Source organism: Mobula hypostoma, chromosome 3, assembly GCF_963921235.1.
Source record: "Mobula hypostoma chromosome 3, sMobHyp1.1, whole genome shotgun sequence".
In the NCBI taxonomy this organism is placed as follows: Eukaryota; Metazoa; Chordata; class Chondrichthyes; order Myliobatiformes; family Myliobatidae; genus Mobula; species Mobula hypostoma.
In genome coordinates this window covers 219,711,628-219,726,174 of record NC_086099.1, presented here as the reverse complement: position 1 = coordinate 219,726,174, position 14,547 = coordinate 219,711,628, and the positions used below count along the sequence as shown (strand labels likewise).

At 41.4% G+C, this 14,547-nt stretch overlaps 1 protein-coding gene across 7 annotated transcripts in view; it reads left to right on the top strand.

Annotated features, from left to right (window-relative positions):
* Positions 1-14,547, top strand: part of nktr (natural killer cell triggering receptor) — a 224,725-nt gene that overhangs the window by 180,991 nt on the left and 29,187 nt on the right. For 6 of the 7 annotated variants that reach the window (XM_063044549.1, XM_063044548.1, XM_063044547.1 and 3 more), the window contains 2 exons: positions 4,804-4,953; positions 9,678-9,765. In XM_063044549.1, coding sequence (XP_062900619.1) covers positions 4,804-4,953; positions 9,678-9,765 — 238 coding nt within the window. The remainder of the gene's footprint in view (positions 1-4,803; positions 4,954-9,677; positions 9,766-14,547) is intronic. The other variant, XM_063044546.1, reaches the window with a different exon arrangement.

Genomic DNA, 14,547 nt, shown 5'->3' with positions numbered 1-14,547 from the left:
CAAGCTTTTAGTTTGATGCCTTCCTTTATTTCCTTAGTTATTCAAGGGTGGCTCTATCCACTCTTACAATCCTTGCTTTTAACTAGAATATACTTTTGTTGAGAGTCTTCCACTGTTCCTCAACTGCCCCACCATATAGCCTGTGTTCCCAGTCTACTCTAGCCAAATCCTCCCTCATCCCATTGTAGTCTCCATTGTTTAGGCATAATACACTGGTTTTAGATCAAACTATTGCACCCTCCATTTGTATGAGAAACTCAATCATACTGTGATCACTCTTTCCAAGGGGGAGGGATGAATCATTGTTTTCCTGCTGCTTATGCGTGGGAGGGGGGAGCTGGGGGGGGGCTTTGGGGTTCTAATATTTAACAGTCCTTCATTCTTTGGGGCACTCCTCTGTTTTCCTGGATGGTTGCGAAGAAAAAGAATTTCAAGATGTGTATTGAATACATTTCTCTGACATTAAGTGTACCTTTGAAACTACAAGATCACTAATTTTACCTGTCTCATTGCATAAGACCAGATCTAAGATGGCATGTTCCCTTGTAGGTTTAGTAACATGCTGTTCAAGAAAGTATATATGTTACCATTACAGCCCTGAGATTCATTTTCCTGTGGGCATACTCAGCAAATCTATAGGATAGTAACTATAACAGATCAACGAAAGATCAACCAGAGTGCAGAAGATGAGAAACTCTGCAGATATAAATAAATAGTGAGGACATGAGTTCTTGAAATCTCGAGTTCTTAAAGTGAGATAACTGGTTGTGGGAACATCTCAATGGAAGGCACGTGAGTGTAGTTATCCCCTTTTGTTCAAGAGCCTGGTGATTGGTGGTGATTGTTCTTAAGCCTGTGGTGAAGTCCTGAGGCTCTTGTAGCTTCTACCTGATGGCAGCAGTAAGAAAGGAGCATGGCCTGGGTGGTGAGGATCTCTGATGTTGGATGCTGCTTTCCTACAACAGTGTTTCCTCTAGATGTGCTCAATGGTTGGGGGTGGGGGGGGCTTTACCCATTATGTACTGGACCAAATCCACTACCTTTGGTAGAATTTTTCACTCAAAGGCTTTGGTATTTCCATACCAGGCCGTGATGCAGCCAGTCAGTACAATCTCCACTACACAACTGTAGAGGCTTGTCAAAGTTTTCAATGTCAAACCGAATTGCGGCAGACTCTTAAGGAAGTAGAGGCGCTACTGTGCTTTCTTCACAATTGCATTTACGTGCTGGGTCCAGGACAGGCCCTCTGAAATAGTAACATCTAAGAATTTTGTGCATTAATTTAAAAAAGCTTTTAATTGGCAGAGAAAGAATTAAGAATTTACGTACAGTATTTCTACTTCTATACACACTAATCCTACGTCCCCACATATTCTTATTATTAACTGTCTTTGGACTTACAGTAGCTATTCTGTCTGTGGAATCTTTCCAGCACCACATGTGCCTGGCAGATGACAGCCTGGGCATCGAGTGGCATTGTGGTCTGACTGGCAAACATTAAAACCCTGTGCTCTTTAATTCTTAGTAAAGGTTGCAATGTGGTAATTAGGGGCTGCAGCACTGACTGCTTTGCCTTTTCAAACCCATTAAGTAGAGCAGCTGCCATTAGTAACTACAGCTGCTCTGATGAGATCCTCAGTACAGAGATGAGGATCGAGCCTGGGTCTACATGCTTTGTCTTTGTTTTGCATTTTAAAATAAATTCAAATTTAATCTTATTTTATGGCTCACTGTCTACTTGTATCTCCTCCCATCTTTAATGTTGGTTCCAGTTTTGTTTTCCCTTTGATTCTCCAAGTTGCCTGCCATGCAGCCTCTGAGGGCTGAAAACGGTTGATCAGAGATGAAACCACAACCATGCACACACTTGGAAGTGTTCTTAGTAAAATATAAAAGCTCCCAATAACATGCTACTTTCAGTAGACAAATTGGCTATCAAGTCTACTGCTGGTTGTGGGATCTTCGTGATTTCATTGTTAAAGCAATTAATTTCACCTGAAGTGCTTTAAGGTACCCTAAGAGAACCTCTATAAAACACACGCACTTCACTTGGTCTACTGTGAGAAGCCTGTGTTAATGTTGTAGGATTCTGAGCAGTTTTGTGGAATAATTCTGCTAAGGATATAACTGAAATGATTGGACCTGTTCCGCCAAAGAGAATAGCAGCTGAGCAAGTGACAGAAGCGGTGAGCTAAAAGGAGAAATTGCAGGAGGTGGAGCTATAATGTTAAACTTAAAAGTATGACGAGTTGTTCCAGTGGGAGAACAAAATAACTTTATTTAAATCTGAAGTACTTTGAAATTCCTTCTCACAGAAGCTGGTGAATCTTTGGAATTCTCCACCCCTTTGGAGGCCAGATCCTTAGATATATTTAAGGTGGAGATGGGTGAATATTTGGAACTTCAAGGGTAATGGGGACTGGCATAGAAGAGGAGTATAGCTAAGTATGTCCTACCATTCAAAACATACAAAAGAGGGTTAGCAACCCAATCCTGTAAAAGCCCACTGCTAAAGAAATGCCAACAGAAGCTCCAAGGACCTCATCCATGGGAGAGGAAGGATCATCACCTAAGAAGATGTATGATAGGCTAAAGCCAGCATGGTTTCCTGAAAGGAAGATCCTGCCTGACAAACCTACTGCAATTCTTTGAGGAAATTACAAGCAGGCTAGACAAAGGAGATGCAGTAGACATGGTGTACTTGGATTTTCAGAAGGCCTTTGACAAGGAGCTGCACATGAGGTTGCTTAGCAAGATAAGAGCCCATGGAATTACAGGGAAGTTACTAGCGTGAGTGGAGCATTGGCTGGTTGGTAGAAAACAGAGAGTAGGTATAAAGACATCCTATTCTGGCTGGTTGCTGGTTATCGGTGAAGTTCCACAGGGGCTGGTGTTGGGACCGTTACTTTTTACTTTTTATGCTAAACGGATCCTGACCTGGATCTGGGCCGTACCCTCCAAATATCCGGACCTGCCTCTTGGTTTTTTTGCACTACCTTACTTTCCATTTTTCTACTTTCTATTTATGATTCATAATTTAAATTTTTAATATTTACTAAATTTTACTATTTTTAATATTTAATATTTGTAATCCAGGGAGTGGGAAGTGCAGATTCAAATATCGCTGTGATGATTGTACGTTCTAGTATCAATTGTTTGGCGACAATAAAGTATAAAGTATGTCAATGATTTGGACTACGGTGTTAAGGGATTTGTGGCTAAATTTGCCGATGATACCCAGATAGGTGAAGGAGCGGGTAGTGTTGAGGAAACAGAGAGCCTGCAGAGAGACTTAGATAGTTTAGGGGAATGGGCAAAGAAGTGACAAATGAAATACAATGTTGGAAAGTGTATGATTATGCACTTTAGTGGAAGAAATAAACGGACAGACTATTATTTAGATGGGGAGAGAATTCAAAATGCCGAGATGCAAAGGGACTTGGGAATCCTTGTGCAGGATACCCTAAAGGTTAACCTCCAGGTTGAGTCGGTTGTGCAGATGGCGAATGCAATGTTGGCATTCATTTCTAGAGGTATAGAATATAAGTGCCAGAATGTGACGTTGAGGCTCTATAAGGCACTCGTGAGACCACACTTGGAGTATTCTGTGCAGTTTTGGGCTCCTTGTTTTAGAAAGGGTATACTGACATTGGAGAGGGTTCAGAGAAGATTCACGAGAATAATTCCAGGAATTAGAGGGTTACCGTATGAGGAACGTCTGGCAGCTCTTGGGCTGTATTCCCTGGAGTTTAGGAGAATGAGGGGGGATTTCATAGAAACATTCCGAATATTAAAAGGCCTGAACAGATTAGGTATGGCAAAGTTATTTCCTGTAGTGGGTGTTTCTAGGACAAGAGAGCACGACTTCAGGATTGAAGGGCGTCCTTTTAGAACTGAGATGCAGAGAAATTACTTTAGTCAGAGGGTGGTAAATCTGTGGAATTTGTTGCCACAAGCGGCTGTGGAGGCCAAGTCATTGGGTGTATTTAAGGCAGAGATACGTTCTTTTTTTTTTAATTCAAATTTTTATTATTATTTATTCTTATTTTACAAAGCAGCACAGCATATCACAGAGCAGATACAGTACAGCATATTTACACAGCTATCCCATGACAGGAAAACAAATAAAACTTATAGGTGCTTGATTAGCCAGGGCATCAAAGGGGTATGGGGTGAAAGCAGGAGAGTGGGGATGACTGGGTGAAGTGGCTCAGCCTATGATTGAACGGCGGAGCAGACTTGATGGGCCGAATGGCCTATTTCTGCTCCTGTATCTTATGGTCTAAGTCATATGATGAAAGCTATTGGTCCGTGAAAGCCACAGGTCCGATCAACCTTCTGTCATCCAGGACACCATTAGCCTGGCTCAGGACGGAGGACTCTGGCAAACTGCTGTTGGTGGCCTGTGCCACTGTAGGGGTGACTGGCTTAACTAACTACCTAACTAGCCATTCAATATGAGCATGGTTGGGGGCTCAGTGGTGGTCTGCTTCTTGTGTTCTTGAGAACGTGCTAGGTGTCATCGCTATTGTAATTAATAACCTCTCTTCATTCCATTGCTGCATGATCTTAATGGAAAAGTACCTTCCTATCCCCAGTGGATTTTCTATTCACCGTTTTTTTTAAAAAAGATGCATTTTGAGATTTATACGTTTGGTTCTATGGGAAGTTGTAACTTGAATGAATGCCCCACTTTGACAACTGCTAATTGTGTTGTCAGTGGTTTCAGGAGATATTTAAGCATGCTTGTATGGACACATTGATCAATCCACTGCTTGATGAGCTCCACTTTTTGTCCTCCAGCAGCCATAATGGTGTGGGTGAAGAAGATGAGAAAGACAGAGATTTGAATCCAAAGCGACAGAAGCTATCTGTGAGGCCCGAGGAGATCCCCCCGGTACCAGAGAACAGATTTTTGCTCAGGCGGGATGTGCCGAAACCAGATACTGAACCGTGAGTAAACTGCAGTCATTCTGCTTTACATTGCTGGTGTTTTTTTAAATATACTTTTAACAAGTAAAACAGTCAAAAAGATGTTTAAATATATGAAATTCACTTTTGATGTATTAAAGAGAATAAATGTAATATCTAGAATTGTATTTTTGTGGCATTTTGGCTAATTGATTATTGCATCACATTCAAAATGTCACCAGCTAATATGTTCTGTAACTTATAATATTTAATTTATGTGCTTTACTTTGTTTTTTATGAGTAATTTGTCTGTAGATTTTATCCTAACTTTCATAAGTTATTGTGTGTTATATGTGCTTTATACCCTGGTGCAGAGAAACGTCTCATTTGACAGTATACATGTACACCCTATCCTTGTTATATGCAGGGGATAAGTTCCTCGAAGTTGATGCATAATGTGAATTCGTATAATGTGAATAATTATTTAAATAGAGAAAATAGGGATGCGTTCCAGAGGGCTTCCTAAATATGTTTTATCTGTAATTTATTCACATTTTCATACCAATACGACACAAAAGCAGTACTACAAGACAACATTTGTATTATATTTCATCAATTTAAGGTAATATTCAATGTAATAAATCATAGAAAGTTAACATCCTAGGGTGTACAGTACTCACCAACAGTGGCAGGTGTGTTCGCTCCAGGAGATGAGTGGTTGTTGTGGTGTCGGGCAGTTGTACATAGATAAGGTGGGTGATTGTGGTCATCAGGATCATATCAAGCACAGCAAGGGGTGAAGGAAGACTCACAGAACTCTTAGAACTGCCAGCTGAAGCTGTTACCAATTTGAATAAAGTGGTGAGGGTTGTTTGCTTGGCAGCATTTTGTTTTAAATTTGCTTGTAGGGAAGAAGGGTTGACGGCAGGGAACGACTGAAATGCTGACTCCGTTCTAGACTTGGGTCCATGTCCATCGCCATTTGTGCCAAGTGTTCTGACTTCCACTATTCCCTCACCATTGGTAAACTCCCAGGATTTTCAAAATCGTCTGTTGCTTGCAGCATCTGAGAGATAGTTTGCAGTTAAAAAAAAAAGTACGCTTTGAATGTGGATCACACTGGTCGAGTAGTTGAATCAGCGATGTTGTGTTAAGTGGCAGGAAACGTACTGTTATGTTAGGATGAATGCTGTCCAAATGTTTAGGGTGGGCTGGCGTGTTGTCAAGCAACAAAAGAACTTTAAAGGCAAGATTCTGTTCCCAGCAGTAGCCATCCCACAGCTGTGTTACCTTCAGCTGATGCTGCGCTGTTTATAAATTCCAACTTTTTTCAAGTGTTAAAGCGGTTCTCTGCCGCTCGGCTGACAGCCCAGGACGTGACATCGGAAGCTTAGGAGGCATAGTTAAATATTTCAAGCACAGAATCACTGCACCGTAGGCAAAACCAACAGAAGTTTAAGATCACGCAACCACACCTTGCCAAAACCAATGCGAGAGTAGCGGGAGTGAGACTGTGAGGCGTGCGCACGTGACTTGTATTGGCGGGAAGGCAGTGCTCCTTGCATAACTGAATTTTGGAAAGCATATAACGAGACGTTGGTAGAAATAGGTTCCTCGCATAACTGTGAAGATGCATATAACGAGGATAGGGTGTATATAGTTAAATGACAATAAATTTGACTTGACTTTATTTTAATTTTTTGACTGCTAACCATGATTCCAAGGAAGAGGGGGAGAGATCAATAAATAATTAGTCAATCAATCAATAATTAGTCTCAGATTATGTCTAAGCTATGTCCAAAAAAATACCCATTATTCCTTTTTAATTTCATTATGATTTGGTTTGATTTCCCACTTCCTTTTCCTTCCCCCTTCTGTTAGGCAAAGCCATTTAGTTCTTTTCCTTGGTTATGTTGATATTTTTCTTTTAAAGTACTTGTGATGAGTGATTGTTTCACCAAATTATTTGACAATTCAAATGGATGCTAAGGTCTTCTGATATTTTTCAAGGAAGAACAATAATTTCTCTAAGTGGCTTAGCCAAGATTGCTCATTACTAATTCTTCCTTTCTCTGCCTTCACTAATCCCAAAACAAATCTCACCCAAAAAAAACAGATCTTGGTGATTCTGGGCAATAGATCTAATCCCGTCAGTTGTCCCTGAACCATAGGTGATTTCCCCCGTGGAAGCCCTGGGCCCAGCGGTTGAGCAGAAGGGCTGTGTCACTGAAGAGTTTTCAACAGCTGTTAAGGTTCCATCCATGTCATAGCTGACCATGTGAAAGAAGCTAGTGAAAGTTCGGGGTTCAGAATCAGGTTTATTATCAGACATACAGAGGTCACTTTATTGGGTACACCTGTACACCTTGTTAATGGAAATATCTAATCAGCCAATCATGTGGCAGCAACTCCATGGATAAAAACATGCAGACTTGGTCAAGCAGTTCAATTGCCGTTCAGACCAAGCATCAGAATGGGGGTGAAATCTGATCCAAGTGACTTTGACCATGGAATGATTGTTGGTGCAAGATGGGGTGGTTTGAATATATCAGAAACTGCTGATCTCCTGGGATTTTGACACACATAATTCCCTGGAGTTTACAGAGAATGGTGCAAAAAAAAAACCAGTGAGTGGCGGTTCTGTGAGCAAAAATGCCTTGTCACAGAGAGAGTTGTCAGAGGAGAATGGCCAGATTAGTTCAAGGTGACAGTAACTGAAATAACCACGTGTTACAACAGCAATGTGTAGAAGAGCATCTCTGAATGCACAGCATGTTGACCCTCGAAGTGGATAGGCTTCAGCAGCAGAAGACCACATCGGATTCCACTCCTGTAATAAAGTGGCCATTTTATGTCATGAAATTTGTTTTACAATGCAATACATAAAAAGTTACAAAGTATAACAATAAGAAATATATTAAAAATAAATAAATAGTGCAAAACGAGTTCAAAGTAGTGAGTTAGTGTTCATGGACCCTTCAGAAATCTGATGGTGGAGGGGAAGAAATCCTAAAACATTGTGTATCTTCAGTCTCCTGTACCTCCATTATAAGAAGAGGACATGTTCTGGATGATGAGAGTTCTTAGTGATGGAAGCCTCCTTGAAGCATCGCCTTTTAAGGATGTGGTTGTTGGTGGAAGTCTAACACCCATGATGGAACTAGGTTTTTTTTTTGTTCCTGTGGATTGATGTCTCCATACCAGACGTTGGTGCAACCAGTCCGACTGCTCTCCATGGTGCATCTGTAGGAATTTGCTGCCGTCTTTGGTGATGTACCAAGTCTCCTCAAACTCTGAAAGCATCATGCATCCTTTGTAAAAGCACCAATATGAACACTATCTCACTATTTTTTTATTTCTATTTTTGCACTACTTATTTAACTATTTAGTATATATACTTACCGTGATTCACAATTTTTTTCTCTCTATCATTATATATTGCATTATGCTGCTGTCGCAAAATCAGAAAATTTCACAACATGTCAGTGATAGTAAACCTGATTCTGACTCCCTGCTTTGTCAATCCTATCTGCCCCTTCACCTATCTCCATATCATCTGCAAACTTGGCCACAAAGCCATCAATTCCATCATCCAAGTAAGCAGCATCCACTGTCTATTTGTCCTTTGTCTATCCTGCCTGTTATATCCTCGATGAATTCCAACAGATTTATCAGGCAAGATTTCCTTTTAAGGAGCACTATAGGATGCCACAGATAGATGGATGGGAATGAGATGATGAATTAAAGTAGCAGACTGGAATGTACAGGGCCATTCCTGCTAGCTGCAGGTAGCCCTGGATTGCCATGAAAGGGTAAGTGTTGTATCTTCTGTAATAACCTAAGGAATTTGAGACATGAGGCTTGAGCCTGAGGTGAAGAGTTGTATTTTCTGACTCAGCTAGTTGGGTATGCTTACAGCTTATCCCCTGGGCAAACCTGGTATCACCCTATCAGAGAGAGGTTCTTTTGCCCTATTCATCCCACTGCTCATTTTCTCTCCTTAGATCTGTCGAAGAATCAGGGACTTGAAACACTAACTCTGTTTCACGATGCCTGAATGCTCCCAGAATTTTTCTTCTATCTCCCATTTATTTCAATGAGACTATTGGGCTTGTGGCCTAGTTTAACCCAGTGCAGCTCAGCTTAATGAGCAGACATCCTGCCTACAGGCTAGAAAACCCTGCGGAAGTTCACACTGCCTCTTGAGGAGGCTTCAGATGCTGGCATTCTACAGCAAAACACAAAATGCTGGAGGAACTCAGCAGGTTAGGCAGCACCTGTGGAGGGATATAGGCAGATGGCATTTGGGTCCAGCCTCCTTCAAGACTGGAAAGAAAGAGGGCTGATAGCCAGTATAAAAAGGTGGGTGTGGGGAGAGGCGGATCTGGGTCAGAGCGGGGTGACAAAGGTCTGAAGAGGATGGAATCTGATCAAAGAGGAGAGAAAACCATGGAAAAAAGGGAAGGAAGTAAGAGGAGAATAGGTGTAGAGAAGGTGTGGGTGATGAGCAGATCAAGAGGGTAGGGGAGGGGAAAGTGAAGGGATGATGGGGCTAATGGGATGATGCAGACCATATGTGGAGCTTGTATAGGCTGCAAGAACTGAAAAGTGTACTCAAATCAAGTCTTTTTGATTTGCCCAAAGCATTTTGCACTGGGGAACTATGCATTTAAGGCTGAAAAACGACACAGTTAACAGATTTGATATTTGTGAAGAGTTTTCCTTTAGTTTGGATTATTTCAGATTTTATTTCCGTTTCCTTACAGAAAGCTTCAGGAACCACCCTCAACAATTAGTGAACAGAAGCCAGTGGTGTCGAAATCAGGCCGTAAGATTAAAGGCAGAGGAACGATGGTATGTTTCTCTCTATCCTGCTGTTATCAGACTTTCAAATGAACCTCTTGTGCAATAAGATCTCTTGCCCTCACAGATTACTTCATTATAATCTTGCACTTTATCATTTATCTGCACTTGCATTGCAATTCCTCTGTAGCTTTCACACTTTATTCTGCATTGTTACTATTTTATCTTATTTTACCTCATTGCATTGTTTAATGATTTGATCTGTATGAACAGAATGCAAGACATGCTTTTCACTGTATCTTGATATTTGACAGTAAACCAATTCCAATTCTCACAAACTTTTCCGAGGTTAGGGAATCGAGAACGAGAGGACATAAGTTTAAGGTGAGAGAGAGAGTGGTCATTATGTAGTGATTGAGACAGGTATGCTAGCATCACTTAAAGAGCACTTGGACAGGTACATAGATCAGAAAGGTTTAGAGCAGGAGTTCACAACCTTCTTCGTGCCAGGGATCAATGCCATTAACCAAAGGGTACGTGGACCCCAGGTTGGAGGGTTAAACACGAGTAGATGGAACTAACTTGGATCAGAATCTTGTTTGGCACAGACCACCATTGGAAACATCCTCTCCACATCCACTTTATCTAGTCCTTTCATCATTCGGTAGGTTTCAATTAGATTCCCCTGCCCCCCCCCCCCCCGGTATTCTTTTAAATTCCAGTGAGTGCAGGCCCAAAGCTGCCAAATGCTCTTCATTTGTTAACCCCTTCATTCCCAGAATCATCACCATGAGCCTCCTCTGGACTCTCTCCAATGACAACACATCCTTTCTGAGGTATGGGGCCCAGAGCTGTTGACAAAACTCCAAGTGCAGCCTGACTAGTCTCTTATAAAGCCTCAGCATTATCTCCTTACTTTTATATTCTATTCCCCTTGAAATAAATGCCAGCATTGCATTTGCCGCCTTTATCACAGACTTAACCTGTAAGTTAATCTTCTGGGAGTCTTGTACAAGGACTCCTAAGTCCTTCTGCACCTCTGATGTTTGAAACTTCGCCTCATTTCGGTAATAGTCCACACTTATTGTTTCTTTTACCAAAATGCATTTTCATACATTTCCCAACACTGTATTCCATATGCCATTTTTTTGTCCATTCTTCCAATTTGTCTAAGCTCTGTTGCAATCGTATTGCTTCTCAGAACTACCTACCTCTCCACCTATCTTCGTATCATCCACAAAGCCATCAATTCCACTATCTAAATCATTGACAAACAATGTGAAAAGTAATAGTCCCAATACTGACCCCTGAGAAACACTACTAGTCATTGGCAGCCAAACAGAAAAGGCCCCCTTTATTCTTTCCTCACTGATTTCCCTTTACAGAAATCATGCTGACTTTGACTTGTTTTATCATTAGTCTCTAAGTACCTCGAAACCTCATCCTTGATAATGGACTCTTAACACTTTCCCAACCTCTGAGGTTAGGCTAACTGGCCTATAAATTGCTTCCTTTTGCCTTCTTCCCTTCTTAAAAGAGTGGAGTGACATTTGCAATCTTCCAGTCGTCTGGGACTATGCCAGAATCAAGTAATTCTTGAAAGATCATGACCAATGCACCTGTTGTCTCTTCAGCAACCTCTCTCAGGACTCTGGAATGTAGTCCATCTGGTCCAGGTGACTTATCCACCTTAAGACCTTTGATTTTGCCTAGTGCTTTCTTTTTTGTAATAACAATGGCACTCACTCCAGCTCCCTAACACTCATGGACCTCTGGCACACTGCTAGTGTCTTCCACAGTGAAGACTGATGTAAAGTACCCATTAAGTTTATCTGCCATTTCTTTGTCCCCCATTACTACCTCACCAGAATCATTTTCCAGTGGTCCTAAATCAACTCTCAACTCCCTTTACTCTTTATATAACTGAAAAAAAACTTTTGGTATTCTGCTTTATATTATTGGCTAGTTTGCTCTCATATTTCATCTTCTCCTTTCTTAAAACTTTTTTAGTTGCTTTTTGTTGGCTTTTAAAATGTTCCTAATCATCCAGCTTTCTACTCACTTTTGCTACCTTGTGTGTCCTTTCCTTGGCTTTTATGCAGTCCTTAACTTCCCTTGTCAGCTACGGTTGCCTGCCCCTGCCATTTGAGAACAACTTCTTCTGTCAGACATATTCATCCTGCACCTTGTGAACTATTCCCTAGAAATTTCAACCATCCGCTACCTCCGTTCTGCCATCATCCCTACCAGTATCCTCCTCTGAGCCACCTGGGCAAACTCCTCTCTCATGCCTCTATAATTCTCTTTATTCCATTGCAATACTGATAGATTTGAGTTATGCTTCTCCCTCTCAAACTGCAGTGTGAATTCAATCATATTGTGATCACTGACTCCTAAGGGTTCCTTTACATTAAGTTCCCTAATAAGATCTGGGTTATTACACAACACCCAATCTAAGATGGGCTTTCCCTTCTATCTTTCAAAGAGAAAAGCCCAAATTTTGTTTTGGTAAAAAAGGTTGTTCCCTAATTTATTTATTTCAAAAAATGTTTTAATATTGAGAAATAATTTAGCAGACTCAAATAGAAAATGTGTATTTTTTGTTTTGATTTTAATACCTATTGATGGCACGGTGTGACTGTATGAGATGTGTAGCACCTGAACCATCAATGACATGTACTGCAGGTCCTCTAATGGACAACTGACTGACCTTGAGAATGAAACAATCAAGGCCTTTACCTTGAGTGACAAAACAGAGATCAGCCTTTGCAGCAGACTCTGTTTCAGTAATTGAGGTAGCTGAAGAGAATACTTTAAAGCACTGATCATGACCGACTACCGCTCTGCAACCCCACAAGGTTGACCCATTATTAAGATTCTTCACCCTCAGTACCACTTGATTCTTATGGCTAATATTGTGTAGATTTATAGCATTTTATTTTGCTTAGCCGTGCAGTTTTATTCCATTCATCTGCAACACTCCTTCCTGGCCTGATTTTGTGCAGTATATCTAACTGTAGCATTCTCACTGGTATGGAGGGGCTACTGCACAGAATCAGAAAAGGCTGCAGAGGGTTGCAAACTCAGCCAGCTCCATCATGGACACGAGCCTCTCCACCATCAAGGACATCTTCATAAGGCAATGCCTCAAAAGAGTGGTATTCACCATTAAGGACCCCCCCCCCCCCATCACCCAGGACATGCCCTCTTCTCATACTACCATCAGGGAGGCGGTACAGGAGCCTGAAGATGCACAGTCAGCATTTTAGGAACAGCTTCTTCCCATCGGCCATCACATTTCTGAATGGTCCATGAACACTCATTGTCATCAGGTGCCATGCCCAGTTTGAACTTTGACTGCCATGGCCCACACACTCCTGTTCCGGGTCAAGTGGATCAGTTCATTGGTATTCATTTACAGTTCCCTGGCTGTTGTCTCCATCATCATTTGTCTTTGCCTTCCTCTTGCTTTCTTCCCTTCAATCTTTCCCATAATTACCGTGCATTCTAACACCTCTTTCCTAATCACATGTTCAATGAAGTCACATTGCCTTTTCATGATCTTATACATTACTTCTCTTTTTGTGCTTGCTCTGTTCATGACATCCTCGTTAGATATTGGTTTCGTCCATGATATTCTTTGCATCATCCTCAAAAACCACATCTCTGCTGCTTCAATTCGTTTCCTCATGTTCCTAGATATTGTCCAACATTCTGAGCCATATAACATAACTGGGTAAACTTAACATTTCAGTGTTACGATGAACACTACCTCGCTGCATTGCACTCTTTCTGTAATTTTACATTTGTTATTGTAATTTTTAGTTTTTTTTTCTTGCACTGTGCTGCTGTCAGGAAAGAATAAATTTCACGACACAAGTCAGTGATAATAAACCTGATTTTGATTCTGAATAATAAGAGAATCTTGCGTTGAAGTACCATTATATACATTGTGAAGAGCTTTGATGTCTGATAACCTCAGCTGTGATCACAATTTAAGTTCAGATGTGAGCAACATACATGTGGTTGCGTCACCAAGGGGCTGGTGGAATAATGCACCATTAGCCTCCTGAGGACATACTAGCGTTGGGTTGATCTTCAGACTATACTGACTAAGGCAGGCTTAGCTTTCATACACAAGAAGTCAAGATATAGGAGCAGGAGTAGGCCATCCGGCCCATCGAGCCTGCCCCGCCATTCAATAAGATCATGGCTGATCTGTCCGTAAACTCAGCTCCATCTACCTGCCTTTTCCCCATAACCCTTAATTCCCTTACTATGTAAAAACCTATCTAACTGTTTCTTAAATATATTTAGTGAAGAGGCCTCAACTGCTTCCCTGGGCAGAGAATTCCACAGATACACCACTCTCTGGGAAAAACAGTTTCTCCTCATCTCCATCCTAAATCTTCTCCCCTGAATCTTGAAGCAATGTTTCCTAGTTCTAGTCTCACCTACCAATGGAAACAACTTTCCTACTTCTATCTTATCTATCCCTTTCAAAATTTTGTATGTTTTTATGAGATCCCCTCTCATTCTTCTGAGCTCCAGAGAGTATAGTCCCAGGCAACTCCATCTCTCCTCAGAGGGTAACCCCTTCATCCCTGGAATCAACCTGATGAACCTCCTCTGCACTGCCTCCAAAGCCAGTATGTCCTTCCTCAAGTACGGAGACCAGAACTGCACACAGTACTCCAGGTGCGGCCTCACCAGTACCCTGTATAGTTGCAGCATGACCTCCCTGCTCTTGAATTCAATCCCTCTAGCAATGAAGGCCAACTTTCCATTTGCCTTCTTAATAACCTGTGGCACCTGCAAGCCAACTTTTTGCGA